Source organism: Lycium barbarum, chromosome 7 (genome assembly GCF_019175385.1).
Source record: "Lycium barbarum isolate Lr01 chromosome 7, ASM1917538v2, whole genome shotgun sequence".
Taxonomy (NCBI): Eukaryota; Viridiplantae; Streptophyta; class Magnoliopsida; order Solanales; family Solanaceae; genus Lycium; species Lycium barbarum.
This window is the reverse complement of record NC_083343.1, coordinates 1692785-1716479: the sequence shown is the minus strand read 5'-3', so window position 1 is coordinate 1716479 and position 23695 is coordinate 1692785. Positions and strand designations below refer to the sequence as shown.

Genomic DNA, 23695 nt, shown 5'->3' with positions numbered 1-23695 from the left:
CTTGTTTTTTTCTTTCAATAGATAACCTTATCTACTCTTATTTCACTGCCTATAAATACCTCTATTGTGTTAGTGTTTATTCACAACTCATAATTGAAATATTTCTTATTATTAGTACTCCCCCCATTTCAATTTATATGAACTCATTTGACTGGGCACAACATTTAAGAAAGAGGGAAGACTTTTGAAACTTGTGGTTCAAAATAAGTCTTGAAAATTTGTATGACTGTAAATCATTCATAAAGTGAATTTGTTTTCAAATTAGGAAAGAGTTCATTCATTTTGACATGAACTAAAAAAGAAATAGGTTTAAACAAATTGAAACAGATGGAGTATTTCCTATCTCTTCCGCTCATCCAAAGAGACAATGGCTCGCTCCGTTTGCTTCATGGCATTTCTGGTCTTGGCAATGATGCTCTTTGTTGCCTATGGTTTGTCTCCATCTATTCCTCTAAATTAAATCCTCATACAAATAATAAAAAATAATGCGTAATATTACTCTATTTCAATGGTTTCTTGTGTTGGCTTTGAGGAACTAATCATGACGAAACTTTTATGTATTCCTCGAAAGAATATCCAATAGTAATTTTTCTTAAGGACATTAAATTTATTCACAGTTCAAAAGTTTTCTAGAGATGATTGGTGGCTTTAAAATATCGTGAAAAAACTTATTTATTGGATCCGCGAAATGGCATACAAGCAATCACTACATAAAAAAGTTGGATTTAGCTATGAAGTTCATCGCTAGTCTGTCACTAAATAGCTTTTAGTTTATCTGTTGCTAAATAGGATTAAAAATGCATTTTGTTGTTTAACTACAAAATTTGTCAATCGCTAATTTCTATTTTTAGTAGTGAATATTTCTTTCGATTTTTTTTCTTCTAACATTTGTAAGTACTTGTGAATGATTTGTAGAGGTACAAGCTAAAAACATTTGCAAAGCAAAAAGCAACACTTTCACAGGATTATGCATTGCCGACTCGCCATGCAGAAAAGCTTGCATCAAGGAGAATTTTACTGATGGACATTGTAGCAAACTCCAAAGAAGGTGCCTGTGCACTAAGCCATGTGTATTTGATGAGACTATTTCAAATGAAGCTGAAACAACTTACACTGAGGAAGCAAAAACTCTAACTGAAGCTTTACTTGAAGAACAGATCATTATGGAGTAATTAAGAGAGATTAAGGATTTAGTGTCACACATAATAATAAAGTGTTGCCTTTCTTAAAGGGTAACTTACAATGTTGTGTTCTTGGCCTCTAGCAGCCGTTAGTACGCTAAATAAGTTATGACACGTTGACCCTCTTTTAATCTTGTACCAAGTTCATGTATGTTTTAATGAAAAATTATTGTGTACGGTTTTTCATTGTATTTCTACACGTTTAAGCACTTTCTATCACAAACTGTCTTCTAAACGAACTGTGGTATAAGATATAAACATGGCATGAAAGGATCCAATCAATAAAGCATGAAGGAATCGTCCTAAACTTGGGGGGAGCGATCCTTATCCTACTGTGGCTGTGTAGTTTCAGGTTATTAAAGCCTTCTCGATAATCGGTGCAACTCCTAAAAGCATGAACATAATATAGGTGGCATCTGAGCCCATGGTTTTTCATAAACGTGACTTGCATTATACATGGATGTAGTTACATAATATACTTGCATGAAAACGTGTAAACATGTAGAGTGTTTCATGAAAATAAACATAGTAATTAATAACTTGCATGTAAGAACCCATGGAATGCAAAGGATGGGTTTTTCATGGATTATGGACAGATTCTCAATAACCATAATGGATTATCAAGAACACAATAACGAACTACGTATAGAAACATGGTACATCATGGTATATAGACTTAGGGTTATCATGAACATATCTAAAACCCTAATTTTGGTGAACTTTTATATAATCATGGAGGAACGTGGCGTGGGGAAGAACAAAAATGTTACCACACGTGGATAGAAGCCCTACATGCCTGGTAATGCTCCACAACTTTTATCAATAATTTGAACTTGAAGAAGTATCCCTAAAGCCTTGGTCTTGAATCCTTTAAATGAAAACCCTAGGTTAGGAACAGTAATTTCCTTATTAGATTACATGAATATATGTTAGAATTGACTTGGAGTGATTGGAATAGGCTTACCTTGATGTTTTGGATTGTTGGGGAAGCAAACCTTCATGAATGTGAAAAGTGGAAAAAAAACTCGTACCAAACGACAGCTAAGTCCGTTGGAGTTATTATTAACCTTTCCTATCTCCCACGGCCCCACAGGGCCCTCCTCAGGCATATGTCTTATGTAGACCTTCAAATCGATGTACCTATTCATATGTGTGAAAATATAGTTATTACTAATAAAAATGTTAAAAAGGGACGTGAAAAACCTCAAATTGCTTTTCGACTCTCGAAAGATTTACTACTTCCTTCGTCCCATTTTAACTGTCTTAGTTTAACTAGGCATGGAGATTAAGAAATAATGAAGAGATACTTTTGAATTTTGTGATCCTAAATTAAAAATGTGTATAATGTACTAGAATATCCTTTGATAAACTTGTCACACAGGATATTTGAATTGTCAACTTACTAAATATAAAAAAGACACTCTTTCTGGAACAGACCAAAAAAAAAAAAAGTAAAGCACTTAAATTGAGACGGAGGGAGTATTTTTTTTTTTTTAAATCTACGTAGATCTAATGAAAAATATAACATAATGAAAGGAAAATATTAATATAAATGATAAAGGGAGAGCTAGGTGGCATGAGTATATTGGGATGGCACATATGAATATCCTGGAAAAAAATAGGAATTAGCTACAAAATTTATCGCTGATATCTCTTAAGAACTCATAGCTAAGAAAATCTTTTAATAATATATCGCTAATCCATCGTAAATAAGACTAATGACAAACTTCTATTATTTAGGAACAAAAGTTATTTGTCCCTAATTCTTACTTTTCCTGTGATATATATTGGATATTCTCAAAGTCACAATAGCTAAATACAGCTAATAGTGTAGATATACTTTGTCTCAAAATTAAGGGCTATTAGATTCTAGATGTGTTATGTTTCCACCATGGCAAAGATCTCAAAATGTATTAAATTGAATAGCAGTAACACATCATTCTTTCCTTTAATTCCTCTTTTGGCAGCAGCTCCCCTTTTTTCTTCCACCAAGTATTATTGCATGTCTTTAATTTATCGTCAAAAGTTGGGATGGAGCGATAAGTACTCCTCAATTCTCAATTAGATATTTGGAATTTAAACTCCAAAAATAAAGTTATCTTTGAGAGGAAACGCTTACTTCCAAAATAGATTTTTCAGCATGAATCTGAATTAATCAGCCCCCAAAAACAAGTGCCAAACACCAAATGGGACGGACCAAAAAAAGTAATGCATGTCTTTTTCTTATAACTTTACCCTTTTCAGTACTAAAGAATATAGAAAAGATACCAATAGAGAACCTACCGTTCGCGTATCTAAAACGAATTATATATATACCTAACACATTTCCATTATAGCGAAGAAAAGATACGAAACACCTTCAAAGTTGGAATGTAATGCCCAAGTTGAAACACTTGCATTTGTATATATTACTACTCGTATATTATATATAATGACTCTAAGACTTTAAGTGCATTTGCCTTCTTTTTTATGACTGAGGATCTTGACTTAATAAGAAAGAATATATTTTCTTTGTACCAATTTATATGATACTCTTTTATTTTTAATTAGTCAGTCTCAAAATGAATAACATTTTTTTATATTTAGTAATAATTTAACTATAAATATTGGGTTACTAATAAGGGAGTTGGAGTTTGGCAGATTAATTCTTGAACTTCGTACAGTTATAAATCACATTATTAAATATATAAGGGGGAATGAAGATCTTTTGTAGTCCTCACAGGTAGGGGTGTTCACGGTTTGGTTAAAAATCGATATAAACCGAAAATCAAAATCAAACCGATTGAATAAACTGATATTTACTTGGGTTAGGTTTAGTTTGGTTTTGAATTTTTAAAAACACGATAATATTTGGTTTAGTTTTGATTTTCCTAAAAGCAAACCGAAGAAAAAACCGAACCGAACCTACAAATTTTATACATCATTTTTATAATTATATATATACAATATATTAATTTTAAATACTTCTAAATAATTTTTAAGCAAAAGTTTATTTTATCTCTAATAGGCTAATGAACTTTATGTCTCAAGCCGATTTTAAAAAAGAAATTCATGAATTCTAAGAAACAACTATATGAGATTTACCTAGATTTATTTTTTGTATTTCTTATAAACTTTATTCACTCAATTTAAATAATAAATCCTAAGACATTTTCTCCATAATGCAAGAAATTATAGCTACCACAATAAAAGGGTAAATAATGGATTATATGTTAGAAAAGGATAGAAAATTATCTCCTAATTGTAGGGAAAAAAACATGAAAGAGAGAAATATCGTTAATTTTCTTAAAAACCGAAAAATCGACCCAGACCGAAACAAACCGACTACAATCAAACCGATGGATATGTATTATATTTGGTTTGGTTTGGTTTTAATAATTTTAAAACCTACTATATTAGTTTGGTTTTGGTTTTAACTCAAAACCGACCCATGAATACCCCTACTCACAGGGACTATATAGTAATTTTGACTCTTTGATGCAATTAGGGGTGGCAAATGGGTCATTTGGGCTAAAGTTGGGCAGGTCAAGATGGGTTGAACCTATAGATGGGCCAAAGCCCAACCCTGCCCAAAGCTTGTTTGGGCTAACATGGGTTGGGTCAAGATGGGCTAAATGAAGGGTCATAATTCAACCTGCCCAACTTGACCCATGTTTTCAACATTTTGAGTAACTAAAAATATCAATATTCTTTGATTGTAAATATTCTCTCGCTCATGCTTTTCTAAATAAACGGTGTTTGAAAATCAAATTTAAATACTTTTTGGATATAAAAAGTCTCAAACGTATGCTTTTACTCAAAATAATAAAGATATTCACTATAAATATTTCCACATAAGTTATCCCATTACATAAATTATATTCGAAATCCGAAAATAAATCAAAGAAAATTAAATGTTAATTGACATAATGAATATTGATTTTGTCAGATTCCTCTCTTTTACCCCTTTGTCTTATTTATATATTTTTATGGTTGTCTTGTACATAACTAAGAGTGGGAAACGTATGTCGGATCTGGGTGGATCGAAAATAGGTTAAACAAAAACGGATAAGCATAGACCCTCGCAAAAAAAAAAAATTAGAAACTTAAAAATAAAAAGTTACTAGTAAAAAAAATTAAATAAGGAAATAAAAAAAATAAAAAATAAAAAATATTTTTTTCTAAAGAAAATTAAAAATAAACATTTTAAAAAATAAAAATAATTACAAAAATAAATTTAAATAATAATTAAAAAGGAAGTTAATCATGTTTTGTAGCTTTTATTCTTATGAATGGAGGACAATTGATAGGCGGCCAGTTTGGGCTAATGATTTGTGATGGGTCAACTTGGGCTAGCCCAAATCAATCCATCTTCAAAATCACTCTAGCCCAAACCCATTAAAGCTTGGGTGGGTCAAATGGATTTGGGCTAATTTTTCCACCCCTAGATGCAATGAAGTTGCTACATGTGGCTGCTAAAGTTGTTTTTCCCTACATATTTCTAGGGGTGTTCATGGTTTGGTTTGGGTCAGTTATTGATTAAAAACATAATCAAACCAATTTAGTCGGTTTTTAAATGTCTAAAACCATAACCAAACCAAATAAAATAATAACCACCGGTTTGGTTATTGTCGGTTTGGTTCGATTTTCCGGTTTATGACTAGTAAGACTTATCAGTAAAGCATTAAAAAGTTGAAAAAGACATGTCTTTTTTTTTTGTTCAAACGATAACTTTTATTTATAGTTTAAGGTGGAACATACATCATAGAAACATTTTCACTATTGGTGATAGTGTAGTACTCAAGTTGCCTAAAGTTGCTAAACTATTACATATAGAGCTAAAAACTAACTTAGTAGTGGCTACACCATTTTTTTCATCTTAATACACATACCTGAAAATAAAGTAGAGCATAGGAGTTTTTAGTTGTTGTTACAAACATATATATTAATTAAACATAAAGACTACCTAAAATTAAAATGAAAATATATGAAATAAAAAACTTTGTGTAATGATCCCAAACTTTGGGGCAGTACTTGCATTTTGCCCTCAATTCTCCCATTGTATTAAAAAACTTTGTGTAATGATCCCAAACTTCAGATGTTTTTCTATCATTATCCCCAAGGTTAGGGTCTCGACTACAAGGAGTTGTTCTTTTCGGCTTTATAGGAGAATTGCCCATGGAAGAAGTATTAGGGCATTACCATGTGCTTGAGTTGCAGCAAATACTGATGTTACTGATGTTTAGGACCCATTCAGACAAGAAAAAAAGGGTATAAATTCGGGAAAAAAGAAGAAACAACCTAAAATCAAATGGCTGACAAAGAAAGGCTAAAATTTAAGTTAAAGACATTAGACTCTAACGTGAACTTCTGTTAGTAGGTTTACACTTAAAAGAGTTAACAGACTTAAAAACATGAGCTTGGACATATTCTTAAAAACATGGGCCTTAAATAATCATGTGAAATAAGTAGACCAAAAATCAAATTAATGATTAAAAGGTATAAAATATCTATAATTATTTATGAAAAACTAATATTATACATATAAATAATTATAAATTTTATGTATATAATTTATCGGTTTGGATCGGTTATTTATTCGGTTATTTTTTAATAGAACCATAGCCAAACTAAATATTATCAGTTTTTAAAATTTAAAACCAAATCAAACCAAATCAAATGTCGATTTTTTTATTCGATTTGATTAAATTTTCGGTTTGATTTTGGTTTTAACCAAAACCGTGAACAGCCTTACATATTTCCATTCTTACTCTTGGGTTAATTTATTAAGACTGCTACCACTTGGGCCCTTTTTATTGGTGTATGGAGTAACTTTTGTAGATCTACTTTTGCCCCTTATTATGTTACTCTCTTTATCTTAAATTATTTATCGTGATTACTAAAAAAATTGTCTCTAACTTATTTTCATTTTAGAAGTTCAAAGCATTCTAACTTTATAAACTTTTGACTTTTAGGTTCTTGTATTCCACATATATGTCTATTCATGTTCTTTATTGATATAACAAGAGTAAATGATTTTGTACTGGAAAGGGAAACGTGTCCATTGATAAGCCATTATTGGTTGTACAAAACCCAAAAATCAAGGTAATGCAAGCATGTTACACTGCCATATGGCAACAATCCTTTCACGAAGAAAGTAAGTAAGTACATTTTTGAACTCGATGATGTCATAGCTTGAGTGACAAATTCCTAAGGTTGTTGAGCCAAAATCGGCAATATGTGTCATGGGTTTGAGCTGGTACATTATATTACCTTAATGAGAAGCTTTTATAGCTGCAAAAGATAATACTATGACATGTTTAAGATCACAAATTATAAAACATTTATAACCACACATATATCATGACATACTTAAGATCATAATTTAAAATAATAATAATTAATAAACTGTATGCCAAATCAAATTATGCTAAACAAATAAGAATTACTATGGCTCATTGGATGGTTATTGTTCAGTTTATCTACATTCATTCATCGATCATTTACCAAAATGCCAAGCAACTTTCTCAACAACCCCTTCATGGATTAATTAGGTATGAATATTAGTGCACTTTTTATTGATTTATCACCTTTTGGGTGTTTAGAAATATTGACAAACTTTTGTTTAATATTCGTTTGTAATGTGATTATTGTGAGGAAATTTTCTTTGATGCTTTTGACAATATTTTATTATGTCATTGTGATCACTTGTTTTTATTTTGGTTAAAGATATGGTTTGGTTCAATGGAGAAGGATTCAAAGACAATGAAAGAGAAATCAAACGGTTTGAGCGAGGGAGCAAGAAATTCCCACTATGGCGATTAATGAAGAACACAAGAATTGTGCGAGGACATGAGTAAGAAATTACTGCCCTGGCTATTAATGAATAACACAAGAAACCATCTTGACCTTGAAGGAAAGAGCAAGCTATTGACACTATGAATATTGCAACAAGCCAGAACTAGGGAGGGTGTAAGCGAAAGGATTTCATTTTTTAAAAAAAAATCATAAATAAATATATTTTCTGATCGACGAGGCATGCAACATCACCGGGTTAATGTCCCTCAATTTTATATATAGAAATTGATAGCAATATTTCTGACTAATATTTAAATAGAAAGGAAGGACGAGAGAAGAATTATGCTACATAAACAAATTTCTCAATGAAATAAGAGTTAGTTTTGATCCCTTTCCAGATTCTAAGGTCAAATATTTTTTATATTTTGTTCTATAATTTATTTTATCCCTTTTAAATCAATTAAATTTACAAAACAAACTATCTTACCGCGGAAAGCGCAGGTCAATTAACTAGTTAATTAATAAACTTTATGCCAAATCAAATTAAGCTAAACAAGTAAGAATTACTATGGCTCATTGACTTCACTCTCATAACTAAGGGTATGGAATCCTTTTTGTTTACAATAATCTTAAAAGTAAGATAAAACGAATTTAATGTATTAATTAGTTTTTTGGGAGAAAAAACTAGTTCATATAGTTGATGACCATGATTATTAAAGGTTGTTGTGGGTGGTAAGTACTCTTTATTCCTTAATCAGAGGTTTCAGATTCTTTGATAGAGAGCGTTTTACTCTCTAAAGTGAGACTTCTGGACACAAATCGAATTAATTGAGCTCCAAAACGAATATAGAGTACACCGGGTGAGACGCTAAAAACAATTGATATGCATGAGGAATTTTTTTTTTTTTTTTTTTTGTGTTATATCTGTATATCTCCAAACGTCAAATTACCTACAACTACGGTGCAATAATAATTTCCTCCCCACATTTATTGGCCCACTAAATTTATCTATTCTTGTTTTTTTTCTTTCAATAGATAAGTAAAACCTTATCTACTCTTATTTCACTGCCTATAAATACCTCTATTGTGTTAGTGTTTGTTCACAACTCATAATTGAAATACTTCTTATTATTAATATTTCCTATCTCTTTCACTCATCCAAAGAGACTATGGCTCGCTCCGTTTGCTTCATGGCATTTCTGGTCTTGGCAATGATGCTGTTTGTTGCCTATGGTGTGTCTCCATCTATTCCTCTAAATTAAATCCTCATACAAATAATAAAAAATTATCCGTAATATTACTCTATTTCAATGGTTTCTTGTATTGGCTTTGAGGAATTAATCATGACAAAACTTGTATGTATTCCTCGAAAGAGTGTCCAATAGTAATTTTTCTTTAAGGACATTAAATTTATTCACAGTTCAAAATTTCTCTAGATATGATTGGTGGCTTTGAAATATCCTGAAAAAACTTGTTTATTATATTCCTTTAAATGGCATACAAGCAATCACCACATAAAAAGGTTGGATTTAGCTACGAAGCTCGCTAGTCTGTCACTAAATAGCTCTTAGTTTTTCTGTTGCTAAATAAGATTAACAATGCATTTTGTTATTTAACTACAAAATTTGTCTGTCCCTAATTCCTATTTTTAGTAGTGAATATTTCTTTTGATTTTTTCTTCTTCTAACATTTGTAAGTACTTGTGAATGATTTGTAGAAGTGCAAGCTCAGAACATTTGCAAAACAACAAGCAAGACTTTCCCAGGATTATGCATTACCGCCCCGCCATGCTGAAAAGCTTGCATCAAAGAGAAGTTTACTGATGGACATTGTAGTAAACTCCAAAGAAAGTGCCTATGCACTAAGCCATGTGTATTTGATGAGAATATTTCAAATGAAGTTGAGTTGACTTTGACTGAGAAAGCAAAAACTTTAACTGAAGTTGTGCTTGAAGAAGAGATCACGATGGAGTAATTAAGAGAGATTAAGGAATTAGTGTCATGAATAATAATAAAGTGTTTCCTTTCTTAAAGGGTAGCCTATAATGTTGTGTTCTTGGCCTCTAGTAGCCATTTAGCACACTAAATAAGTTGTGACACATCAAACCCTTTTGGATCTTGTATAGAGTTAATGTATGTTTTAATGAAATCAAGGAGAGTTCTCTCTACAATAATGCATCACTAGTAGTATATAATATTTTTATGTTAAAATTACCCAATCAGGGTGTGTTCGGTATAAAGAAAATGTTTTCTAGGAAAATAAGTGAATTTTTGACTTATTTTCTATTGTTCGGTACATAAACAAAACATATTATCCTAAAAGCATTAATTTGTATGTAATCTAGACAAATTATACTATGAAAGTTGGGAGTGGAGGGGTAGGAGTGTGGGGTGGGGGTGTGGAGATGGGGGTTGGGATGTGGGGGTGAAGATGAGGTGTCAATGTGGAACACCAATGCCACTGTGGAACTTATTTTCCCTACTTCCCCTATGAAAATCATTTTCATTATTTAAAAAAAAAAATTGCTAGAGAAAATATTTTTCAATTTTTTTTTACCAGATTAGTTATCTTACCTCCATTAGTGGCTATTAGATGGCTCTAAGCTTTTGCATCATAGCTATTTTTTGGCAAGGCGCATTTACCTCATCTTCATCTTGTATCAAGGATATAGGTATGTCTATCCTTTTTTTTGAGTACTCCCTCCGTCCATTTTAGGTGTTTCATTTGATTGGGCTAGCTTAAGAATAAAGAGAGACTTTTGAATTTTGTGATTTTAAATTAAAGATATATGTAGTCCTTTAAATCTTGTGGTCTTAATCTTGCCATATAGAGTGTTGCAATTGAAAAAATTACTAAATATAGAAAGAGACACTCTTTTTGGAACAGACCAAAAAGAAAATTAAAGTAAGACACTTAAATCGGAACAGATAAGTATGAGAGTTGTTAGCTTAGTTAAACTTAAGGGTGTCAAGTGGGCCGGGCCGAGCCATTGAAACGTGGGCCACAGGGGGTCGGGTCGGGGCTGGGCCGGGCTCGGGGCCGGGCTTGGAGAGGGAAAAGGGTGTTCGGCCCAGCCCACCCCGGATAGGGGCTACACCTCGGGCTAACTAGGCCGGGCCGGGCCGGGTTATAGTTAGTGGGCCGGGCTTTTTTTTTTTTTTTTTAAATTCTAATACAAAAATAGACATTTACATTTACTAATAATAATAAAATTAACATTTACATCTAATGATAAAATTGATAAATTAAAAAAAAAAGTTTAGTTGTCGTCAAATTCAAAAAGCTAGCCGTTGTAAATTTAAAAAACTAGTCGTTGCTAATTTTATTTGAACCCCTAAATTTATGAATAACTTCACTTTGGTCATATTTTCAAACTATAAATACCCCTCCATTCTTCTTCATTTTCATACAATTCTTCCACAATTCTCTCTTTATCTAAATTTGTTATTCAACTAGTGTACATTACTTCACCTCCACCTTCTCCTCGAGTTCGAAGATCAACTTCAAGTGCGGTGTGGATGCATTTTGAGCGAGTAAATGAGGAACATGTTAAATGTCAACATTGTGGTGACATATATCTCCACAAGTCCGGAGCGTCGGGTATTAGCCTATTTGGGGGGGGGGGGGGGGTTGGAGGGGGGTACCGGTGTGTTGCGTAGATACTTGTGAAATGGCATGAAATTGAACTGAATGATTTATCAAAGGTATATTTGTTGAGATAAGTACTATCACAATCTAATATATACTATATACTGAAAATGTATCAAAGGTATATTTGTTGAGAAAACAAGATTGTCTAGCTTTAAAATACATTTTAAAGAAAACTAAAGTGCTCCGTAAAAAGAGACTCCTAATTTATTGGGATATAATGTTTTTAAAATACTTATTATTAGTAATAAATGTAGTACTTGTCTCTTTTTTTTCTTTTTTTAATTTGAAGTGGGTTGGGCCGGGCCGGTGCCTCGGTGGGCCATTAACCGGGCTACTGGTGGGCCGGGCTGGTGGGTTGTCTGCCTTGTCCGGCCCAACCCCCTAATAAAGCCCACCTAGCCCAGCCTGTTACACCTCTTAGTGGGTTTGGGCCGGGTCGGTGGTGGGCCGGTTCGGGCTGGCCCGGCCCACTTTGTGTTGACATTTGGAAGATGAATAAAATGCGTTGTCAACTCCAAAAATAAAAAAAAAAATTTGGTCCAAATATATATCTTTCTATATTTAGTAACAATATTTAACTTCAAACCTCTCATTTTACTCTTAATGATATAGCTCTATATTTAGTAATAATTTAACTTTAAACTTCTCATTTTACTCTTAATGAGATGATTTATAGATACACAACTATGACTTATTATAGACACATATTTCAGGGAAAAAAATCATTCTTAAACTTCATATTCAATCAAACATCATTAAGATTAGTAAAGTAACACCTAGCCCCCTTGTTGTACTCTTCTCTTTGAGGTTTTCTTTTCTTTATTAACTAATCTTAAGTGTGCGTACGTTGCACATGTGTATCACGTGAATCAATAAATAATTTATATAAAAGGAACACATTTTTCTTTAAGTAAATGCAATTGTCTAAATGATGAAAATGAATTTTATTACGCCGACATAATAGTTGAATTCAATATTTACTGAACATTCAAACAATGTGAATACTCTTAAATAATTATAGTATGTCCTAAATATGAGAGATCGATAAACCAATGTTATTACTAATGAAAAGACCCGTTTGGGATTAAAAACAAAAACACTCTCCGTACATTTATGAATGTTACCTCGTAAAAGTAAAGCTTTCTACCACCTTCTAGACACTGAGAGACACGCGTCGTCCCATGGGGACGCTGGAAAACACGGATCCAGCGCACCTCCCAAAGAACCTGCGACTCGCAGGTCACGCTTATTTTATTTTGGCTTGTTTTGCTCCATTTTTCTCTGTTATGCTCTCCAGACATCGTATCCTACAAAACGACATAAACACACGAAAAGTAACACCATAAGTGCTTGAAGAGTTACAAAAGCTTAAGAAATTAGCATCGAATATCCTGTAATTTCACGACACATCAGTAAGTTAAAAGTGACACCATAAATAGAAATTTAGACCTAATTTTCTAACCTAGACCTAACACTACAATGACACACACACCATACCGCCGCACCTCCCTTTTGGGTTCCATTTTTTAGCTCCTCAACGAGCGCAGCCACAATTTTTCGTAAGAAATGATTTTCTCTTGAGTTGTCTCTTCTTTGAAGGAAAATATTTTATTAATAGAATCTATGAATCTCTACAATATCTCTTGTTCTCTCTTGTTTTCAGTTGCTATGAAAATAGCTAGCAGCATCCCTATTGATAATAGTATAAAACCTACTTTAACTCAAAACAGGAAACCTATTCCTATACTAATTTGATTATAAATCCTAATTGGACATGGATTAAAATATCAAATCCTAATCAATTTTTATTTCCTACAATTTTGAATTATTATTTCCAACATTCTCCCGTAATTCAAAATTGTATATCTGATTCTTGATGCACTTGTCTCTATCTTTCAATTGTTGAAGCATTTGTCACCATCTTCCAATTGTTGAAGCACTTGTTTCCAGCCCATCAATTGTTGAAGCACTTTCTCTTCAACCGTCACTCACTATCTTCCACTTTGTTGAAGCACTTTCTCTTCAACCTTCACAATCGTTGGAGCACTTTCTCTCCAACATTCCAATTTGTTGATGCACTTTCTCACCAACCTTCAATTGTTGAAGCACTTTCTCTTGAACCTTCACAATCGTTGGAGCACTTTCTCTCCAACATTCCAATTTGTTGATGCGCTTTCTCACAAACCTTCAATTGTTGAAGCACTTTCTCTTCAACTTTCGCAATCGTTGGAGCACTTTCTCTCCAACATTCCAATTTTGTTGATGCATTTTTTTATCAACCTTCAATTGTTGAAGCACTTTCTCTTTAACCTTCACAATCGTTGGAGCACTTTCTCTCCAACATTCCCATTTTGTTGATGCACTTTCTCATCAATCTTCAATTGTTGAAGCACTTTCTCTTCAACCTTCACAATCGTTGGAGCACTTTCTCTCCAACATTCCAACTTGTTGATGCACTTTCTCATCAACACCCTTTTTGTTTTTTTTTTTAAACCGACTTCTAGAGTAGACAGTTCGTTCCCCTTGTGCATATCCTCTTGCACCTCTTTAAACTTGCAATAGTTTGTCAGTCCTCAGCATGATTGTTTTTCATGCATATCATTTGCCCGACGTGTGCCAACATCATCATCACTGGCCAGACGGGCGGCATATATGAGTCATAGCCGCCCGCCGGCAGCGCAGGCTCTTTGATTTTCTACCGGGATCGTAGAAGCTCTGATACCAATTTGAAGGAAAATATTTATTAATAGACTCTATGAATCTCTACAATATCTCTTATTCTCTCTTGTTTTCACTTGCTATGAAAATAGCTAGCAGCATCCCTATTTATAATAGTATAAAACCTACTTTAACTCAAAATAGGAAAACCTATTCCTATACTAATTTGACTATAAATCCTAATTGGACATGGATTAAAATATCAAATCCTAACCAATTTTTGTTTCCTACAATTTTGAATTATTATTTCCGGCGTTGCATATTTCTTTTCTGTTGTTTATGTTTAAATGTATTAGAATGGGCCATGTTAAATAGTCGCCCATCTGTTCTCCTGGATTCCTAATGATCTTGAAGTTTTCTCCCGGTAGTTCTGACTTAAAGGCAATGATTAGGCTTTCTTCTTTGTAACACCCCGTAAACTTGAACTAGGTGTGAATTTGTAAAAATCTAGTGTGAAGAAGATATTTTATCTATATGAACCCACTCTTGATGAATTCGGGTGGAGGATGGTCGTTTTGAAGTCAAACCAACTAGTGAAGTTCTTAAGGGCTCTTAAATTCGCCTAAGTTTTGGTAGGTTTGTCTTCTGGGAGATTTTCATGAAAATGTGTTGCGAATTTGGAAAAACTTCCTTGATTAAAGTTGTAGATCTTTGAAATAGATTTCCAACGGTAGGTCGCCCAGCCCAAACAAAGCTACGTACAAAAGGTTATGCTTGTTTTACTGAAGCCTGTCTTCGCTGGAAATTTGGCCTGTGTTACGGTGAGACGTTACGGACCGTAACACGTGTTACGGGCCGTGACGTTGAGCCGTAACGTCTCAAAAAGTTTCAGAACTCTCTGGAAATTCCCACCAAGGGACGGTCCAAAGGACAGTCCGTAACACGAAGGACGGTCCGTCCTTTAGAGGCGTCCTTTGGCCCGTTTTCACTAGAAAATATAAATAAGACCCTTGTTTTGTTTATTCCTCCACTTCCTAAACAACCCTAAGGATGAAAATCATTCCCCCAAGTCTTCAAATCAAAGGTAAGGGCATCCTCAACATTACTAAATCATTCTAACATCAAACCCATGATTCTTAATATGATTTTTGTGATCAAAACCTAGGATGTGCAACATAATTCTTCCCAAAGTGATTCAAGCTAGGGTTTGGGTGTTCTTCATTAGAAAAGTGATTTAAACCTTGTTTAACAATTAAGGTATGTCTCTTTTGAAAACCTTATTTTGGAATGCATGACTTCTTTTCTTGAAAGTTCTTTATTGACTAAAAAGGGTGAACTTCTCATACAAAACCCTAATGCATGTCTCTCTTTTAAAAACCTTATTATGGATATATGTCTTTTTCTCAAAAGTTCTTTATTGAATAAAAAGGGTGAACTTCTCATACAAAACCCTAATGTATGGCTCTTTAAAAATAAAATCCTTTTTGAATATAAAGGTGATTTGTATGTCTATATTTCAGAATTCATCTTTTCAACTATGTCTACTTGTGAAGTACGTTTAAATTGTGAAAGCATGAATTGTACTTGAGAATCCTTCCTTGATTGTTTGTATAAGTTATAACTCTTGTTTGGTGGAACTTATTCTGGAATTAAAGATGATTTCTTTTAGACAAGGTCATGCGTGTGTAGGGTCAAGCCCGCATCGAACCTTATACGAACCATACTACTTTGTAAAACTCACTTTTTCCATTATTGGATGATTGAACTTATTCGGTTGGCCCTTAAATCTGTTTTGTTGTTGAATGGGTTTCTTGAACTTGAAATTGAATAAGAGATTTGAGTAAGATTCTAAATGGGTTATAACTTGAAATGCCTCAATTTTGAGATGATGACTTGAGAAGTGAGATTCGGCTCTAAGCCATGATTGCTAATTTGGTAATATGACATGATTTATATTTTGTTTGTGTTTTGGGCCTGTATGGGCGAGCTGTGTCAGTCCAGAGGACGATTGACCTCCGTTGCTTCCTAGCGCGGAGTATCTATTGCTGTGCTAGTCCAGAGGACGATCAGCCTCCGTATCTTCCTAGACCGGAGTATCTATGGCTGTGCTAGTCCAGAGGACGACTAGCCTCCGTTGCTTCCTAGCCCGGAGTATCTATTGCTGTGCTAGTCTAGAGGACGATTAGCCTTCGTATCTTCCTAGACCGGAGTATCTATGGCTGTGCTAGTCCAGAGGACGATTAGCTTCCGTTGCTTCCTAGCCCGAAGTATCTATTGGTGTGTTAGTCCAGAGGACGATTAGCCTCCGTGGTTTCCTATCCCGGAGTATCAATTGATTGATTAGTTTGCCTATGAGTGGCTTGTTTCGTATCTTGTTGCCTGTGAGTGGCTTGTGGTGATATTGAATTTGTAAGTGAAATGCTTGACATGGTAAATGGTAAGGAGTTAAGTTAATATGTCTTTCGTTGTTGGATTCTTTCATGACTCTTTAATGTTGCTGACTTACGTTAATCCTGGGTTTGAATCGTGATTTTCATTAATATCATTTTATTAATTTTATTCATCATATCTTGTTTGTAACTATTGCCCCTTAGACACTCACTGAGTACGAAGTACTCAGGCATACCATTATTGTTTTTGATGGTATGTTAGGTAACGGAGAAGAGCAGGTTCTTAACACTTCAGGCGCTTAGGAAGGACTTACTGTTGCTGCTGATTTGGTGAGCCCACACGTTCATTCGTGGGACACCCTATTTATTTGTTTGTTCATTATTAGTTTTCCGGGCTACGTCCCAATGAGTCAAACTACTATTCCTTTATCTTAGGAGCTCCATAGTATACGTTCTTGTGGGTAGTTGTTGAGTTTTTGATTAACTCTCGGGCACGTTATTACGTTTGACTAAGTATTGGATGAATAAAGACTTCCGCTGATTTAATTCATATATTCATGATTTGTTATACTTATTTTATAAACTGTTGGAGGCGAATATTGAACCTGGCGGGTTCAAGTGTCATTATTGCATGGTTTAGGTTCTTCCGATGTTGTTCATAACGTCGGATGCCGGTCACGTCTAGAGTGGGGTTTTGGGGCGTGACATTCTTTCTCTTCTTTCTGTTCTTCTTTGTAATTCCCATTACTGATGGACAAATCTATTTGGAAACAGAGCTTTTTTATCGCAGAATTAGACCTGCTATTAACGTCGGCTTATCTGTCAGTCGCGTCGGGTCTGCCGCTCAGTTGAAAACTATGAAACAAGTCTGCGGTAGTTCAAAACTAACATTCTTCCTCACAGTAGAAACCTTTCTTCCTCAAGTGAAACCAACCATGGAAGAGCCATGAAAATGTAGCTGAACCTTAAACTTTCGTCCGAAACACCAGAGCACCACCATAGAAACTATACGCTCACCTTGAAAACCAGCTCTGAACCATCATCACACCCGTTCACTGTCACTAAGAGATTCCATCGGTCTCTTTTACACAACTTCGAGATCCTTCTTTTGCTGAGCTGTATCGGAGTCGGGGTCCAGTTCGAGTCGCCGACGAGGCTTTCCTGTCGGGTTTCAGATCTGTCGAGGATGTAATCTAACGCTTTGAGGTCCATTTCTGTTCTTATTTCTATTTTGAGTCGTGGTTTAGTTGATCTTTGTTATAGTTGCTTATGTGGTTGAATCCATGTATGTGTTTTGTATCACCTGTTAAGTTTGGTCCTTATTTTTGGACACTGCTATGAAGTGAGGCATTCATTTACATGGAAGTATTAAGTTACATGAAAGGTTAAGTGTTCAAGGATTAAGGACGTTGAGTAAATTAGTGTCACTTTAACTAAAAAAAATGTCCCACAATAAGTAACATCTTAGAAAACTAAGACACTAATTGATTAATTTTTTTTAACTCTACCCTTAAACAAAACTGACAAGTTAAAGTAACATCTAAATGATGATTGAAAAAGTCACATAATAACTTGGTATTGTTGGATTTTCATTATCAAAAGAATGAGTACTACTCATGCATGCTCTAACCAAGAGGAATTATTATATAAGAATAATTTAGTAAACTTCACAGCACATTATTGATTTCTTAATAAAGTTAGAATGCTAGAATGAGAAAAAGATAAATAATGACATATGAAATTGTGTTGAAGTGTTTAATGATTCTAACTATTTTAATAGGTCCGTTAAACTAAGACTTGAGTCATCAGTCAAGAGAAAAGAGCTAGCTTATGACAATAATGGAGGTTTTGGGACTTCTAACCCAATGTTGAGGGTTGTTATTAATCTCAAAAAATTGGAGATGATATTTTATGATAATGTTACTGTAGATAATATTTAGACGTCATAGAATTGCATTGTAGCTTACTTTGGCTCGAAAGAAATTTTTTAGGTGAGTTGATATGACCCTTTGTTACTCAGATAAACCATACTTTTAAGGTGTTTGATGTGTATGGCAATTGAATCGCGCTAGCATTCATTATCCATGAAAGTTTATAAATTTGTTTAGAAGCTGAAATATCATAATATGAGTGCTTTACTCAAAATTTCAGGATTTATTTTCATGATTTATTATGTTTTAAATCATGATAACTAGAAGTATGTTCAAGAACTCATGAGAAGCACGTTTTGTTTTACACTATTAAGGTTTGTGAACTGTGTCACATTTTAAAAAAAATCAACTCAAGGGATTAAGAAACATTTTAGAAAAGAGTTTGATCCAACAGATCATAAAAGGGTTTGTAGCCATAGTCAGATCGTGATTTACCCCAACGATATTCGTGTTAGAGTAGGAGATTAGTGTGCCGTCGGTTCAGACACTTGTCCTAGTGAGATGTAAAACACGAACATGCTAAAATCTTGTACCGAGTGGTACCTCGAGGATGAGTCCGGTAGATCGGGTTCGAATCAATCCCAGGCTGATCAAATTGTGAGTATTACAGAATATGTCAGTCAAATAATACACTCCATGAAAGAAAGAAAGAAAGAAAGAAGGCTAAAGTCATATGGACCTTTAAACTTGTCCTGATTTTCTATTTAAACTCCTCAACTGAAATGTTGACCATCTGAACCCCCGAACATAAGATAAACTGTGTCATTTGAACCCCTCGTGCCAGCTGGACACACGCGTGAAGCTCACTGCTTTAAATAGAGCGTGAGAGACCAAATGTTTTTTTTTTTTTAATTTTTAATCATTAAAAATTAATTTTAACAAAAACTCTATTTAAATAATTAAAAAAATTAAAAAACTCAACCCATTCTCTCCGATAGCCCACTTCACCGCCGCTGCCTCCGTCGCCGCCGCTTTCTTTTTTTAAAAAAAAATTTTAATCATTAAAAATTAATTTTAACAAAAACTCTATTTAAATAATTAATAAAATTGAAAAACCCAACCCATCCTCTACGATAGCCCACTTCACCGCCGCCACTGCTGCCGCTGCCTCCTCCACCGTCGCCGCTTTCTTTTTTAAAATTTTTAATCATTAAAAATTAATTTTAACAAAAACTCTATTTTAAAATTTATTTAAATAATTTAAAAAATTGAAAAATTGAAGCCCCGGCGGGGGCGGCGGGGGCAGCGGCATCAGTGGTGGCAGTGGCGGCAGTGAAGTGGGCTATCGGAGAGGATGGGTTGGGTTTTTCAATTTTTTTAATTATTTAAATAGAGTTTTTGTTAAAATTAATTTTTAATGATTAAAAGTTTTAAAAAAGAAAGCGGCGGCGGCGGAGGAGGCAGCGACATCAGTGGTGGCAGTGGCGGCGGTGAAGTGGGCTATCGGAGAGGATGGGTTGGGTTTTTCAAATTGTTTTAATTATTTAAATAGATTTTAAAATAGAGTTTTTGTTAAAATTAATTTTTTTTGTTGACATGGCTTATTTTTTTTTATAACAGGTAACATGACATGGCTTATTTTTATTGGTCTATTTTTCTATGTCATAGCAAGTGAGCTTCACGCGTGTGCCCAGCTGGCACAAGGGGTTCAAATAGCACAGTTTATCTTATGTTCAGGGGTTTAGATGATCTACATTTTAGTTGAGGGGTCTAAATAGAAAATCAGGACAAGTTCGTGGGTTCATCTATGACTTTGGCCAAGAAAGAAAGAAAGAACATTTTTTTAAATATTATGTTTGAGAAAATACTTTTGCGCAAAAGTAATATTATTTTCGCATGCTTGTTGCTTTAGAGAAATCTCAGAATACTTCTATGTACATCATGTTTTTTAAGCACCGCTCTAGCTTTAGTGAGAAAATAGTACCAATAGTTAGTGTACAAGTGTTCTCTTTATTGATCCTACATTGGCCTATGTCCATGTAGGCGGATATATAATAGGAACGAACAAACCACAAGTTGGGTTCTCCCTCACTCCAGAAACAATTGGTGAGCTCTGCATTATTTTGTGGTTAATTGGATTATGATATTGTATTGCACATATTATTATTTGTCAGTATTCCAGAAGTTATTTTAAAGTTATATTAGAGCTAAACATCCATTCAGATGATAAGTATGGAACACAAATTTGTGTTTGAAATATATTGTATGTATAGCCGCATAAGAATGACAGAGCTAAAACGGTTCAAATAGAGTAGAAGGTTCGCTCGATCAAGTTAACGCTGTGGGGTCCAGTCCCCTATCCCATATTTTAAGGAAGGAAGATTTTTCTTCCTTTGACAAAATCACATTTGTAGCAATTGTGGAATTGGCCAACAAGCCAATTCTTTTGTTCACATTTTCGTGACGTAAGCGCTTACCTCATCATAGTCGTGATGTAAGCGCTTACCTCATCATAGTCGTGACGTAAGCGCTTACCTCATCATAGGAAATTCATTCCTATAAATAGGCAGCTTATGGTTCATTTGTAATACACCAAGATCATTTGCTATACACACCAAAATCTCAGACAATACATCTGAGTGAGAGCAAAGTGAGGTATTCCATAGACTGTAAGAAAATAGTCTGTGAAGAAAAATAGAGTGTGAGTGATATTGTAGTGAGGTGGGAAAAATCAAAAGAGTGTTTTTCTTTTTGAGTGTGTAGTGGTCTTTAGAGTATTTATACTCGTGACTACACAGTGTAAAATTCCTTACTATAGTGATATCAGCTGCTCCTCTTGGCCGTGGTTTTTCCCTTATTCAGAAGGGTTTCCACGTAAAATCTTGGTGTCATTATTGCTGCATTTTATTCTTGCTGATTTAACCATAACTTAGTGTTCCGCGTTTATCACTAATACCGTGAATATTATTTTTGCGGGTCTATTTTATTCCCAACAAGTGGTATCAGAGCCAAGGTTCTGTCTGAGTATGCTCTGTGGTTGCAGCACAGTCTGAACTTCCACATCAGAAAAGAATTACTTTGGTCTTCGAATAAAATAGTATTTGTATTTGTGATAAACAATGGAAGCCAACACTAGTAGAATGGTTACTTTGAGTGGCATAAATTATGCCATTTGGAAGGGCAAAATGGAAGATTTGCTCTATGTCAAGAATTTTCATCAACCTGTCTTTGGAAATAAAAAGCCTGATAATAAATCAGATGAAGAGTGGAATTTGTTGCAGCGGCAGGTTTGCGGCTTTATTGGACAGTGGGTTGATGATAATGTGTTGAACCATATTTCTGGAGAGACACATGCTCGGACCCTATGGGAGCATCTTGAAAGTTTGTATGCTCGAAAAACTGGTAACAACAAGATGTTTCTGATAAAGAAAATGCTGAGTTTAAAATACCACGATGGTTCCGCAATGACAGATCATCTGAATATTTTTCAGGGGATCATGAACCAGTTATCTGCTATGGGCATTAATTTTGATGAAGAAATTCAAGGCTTGTTTCTACTTGGTTCCCTACCAGATTCTTGGGAAATTATTAGAACTTCATTATCAAATTCTGCTCCGGATGGTGTGATCTCTATGGATCTTGCCAAGAGCAGTCTTTTAAATGAAGAGATGAGAAGAAAATCTCAAGGTTCCTCCTCATCAGATGTCTTGGTGACTGACACTAGGGGGAGAGGCAAGAATCGTGGTTCTCAAAATAGAGAACATCATAGAAGCAAATCCAGAAGCAGACTTAAAGATATTGATTGCTATCATTGCGGGAAAAAAGGGCACACAAAGAAGTTCTGCCGGATTTTGAAAAAGGAAAATAGAGATAAGGAGGAAAAGAAAGAAGATGGCAATCGTGTTGCCGCTGTCACTACAGAAGATCTTGTTACTGTCCTTGATGCGGATCTGATAAACATTGCTTGTGATGAGTCAAGCTGGGTTGTGGACAGTGGTGCCGCATCTCATGTGACATCAAGGAAGGAATTTTTCTCATCCTATACTCCGGGTGACTTTGGAACTTTGAGTATGGGTAATGAGACTATATCTAGGGTGGCTGGTGTTGGAACGATTTGTTTGAAAACTAGTACTGGAACTAAACTAGTTTTAAACAATGTAAAGCATGCACCTGATATTCGTTTGCACTTGATCTCTGTTGGTGTTTTGGATGATGAGGGATATGTCAGTACCAATGGTGCTGGAAAGTGGAAGCTTACTAAAGGTTTCATGATTGTGGCTCGTGGCGAAAAACGTCGTGGTCTATACTGGACTACGGCCTCTACCTGTGTTGATATGGTGAATGCAGTTGAGAGCAATAGCTCTTCAACGTTATGGCATAAGAGGCTTAGCCACATTAGCGAGAAAGGACTAAATGTTCTGGCCAAAAAGAAATTATTGTCAAATTTCGAAAGTGCTAAATTAGAAAAGTGTGAGCACTGCTTGGCTGGAAAACAAAATAGAGTTTCTTTCAAGTCTCATCCTCCTTCAAGAAAGACAGAGTTGCTTGAGTTGGTGCATTCAGATTTATGTGGTCCAATGAAGACAAGGACTTTGGGTGGTGCATTTTATTTTGCTACCTTTATTGATGATTTCTCAAGGAAACTTTGGGTCTACGTCTTAAAGACTAAAGACCAAGTGTTGGGTGTCTTTAAGCAGTTTCAGGCCTCAATTGAAAGAGAAACTGGAAAGAAGCTGAAGTGTATTCGTACTGATAACAGTGGTGAATATTGTGGACCGTTTGACGAATACTGCAAGCAACAGGGTATCAGACACCAGAAGACTCCTCCTAAGACTCCTCAGCTTAATGGTTTAGCAGAGAGGATGAACAGGACCTTGATGGAAATAGTAAGATGTTTGCTTTCTGAAGCAAAGTTGCCGAATTCCTTTTGGGGTGAGGCTTTATTGACCGCTGCACATGTTATTAATCTATCCCCTGCGGTTGCTTTGCAAAGTGATGTTCCAAACAGAGTTTGGTATGGAAAGGATGTTTCCTATGACCACTTGAAAGTGTTTGGTTGTAAAGCTTTTGTACATGTGCCTAAAGATGAAAGGTCGAAATTAACTGCCAAGACAAGGCAGTCCATCTTCATTGGTTATGGCCTTGATGAGTTTGGTTACAGGCTATA

At 34.6% G+C, this 23695-nt stretch overlaps 1 protein-coding gene and 1 pseudogene across 1 annotated transcript; both read left to right on the top strand.

Moving 5' to 3' along the window:
• Positions 1-339: 339 nt before the first annotated feature.
• On the top strand, positions 340-1350 carry LOC132602042 (defensin-like protein). The gene is made up of 2 exons (XM_060315066.1): positions 340-431; positions 916-1350. The coding sequence occupies exons 1-2, from the start codon at positions 368-370 to the stop codon at positions 1170-1172; spliced, it is 321 nt and encodes a 106-aa protein (XP_060171049.1). The 5' UTR covers positions 340-367; the 3' UTR covers positions 1173-1350.
• A 7697-nt stretch (positions 1351-9047) lies between these two features.
• LOC132602041 (defensin-like protein) lies at positions 9048-10111 on the top strand (annotated as a pseudogene).
• Positions 10112-23695: the final 13584 nt, after the last annotated feature.

Excerpts from the sequence above, each read along its gene's own strand:
- LOC132602042 (XM_060315066.1), top strand. The coding sequence starts at position 368 with ATGGCTCGCTCCGTTTGCTTCATGGCATTTCTGGTCTTGGCAATGATG. Across the intron at positions 432-915 it reads GATGCTCTTTGTTGCCTATG|AGGTACAAGCTAAAAACATT; the intron begins GTTTGTCTCCAT and ends AATGATTTGTAG.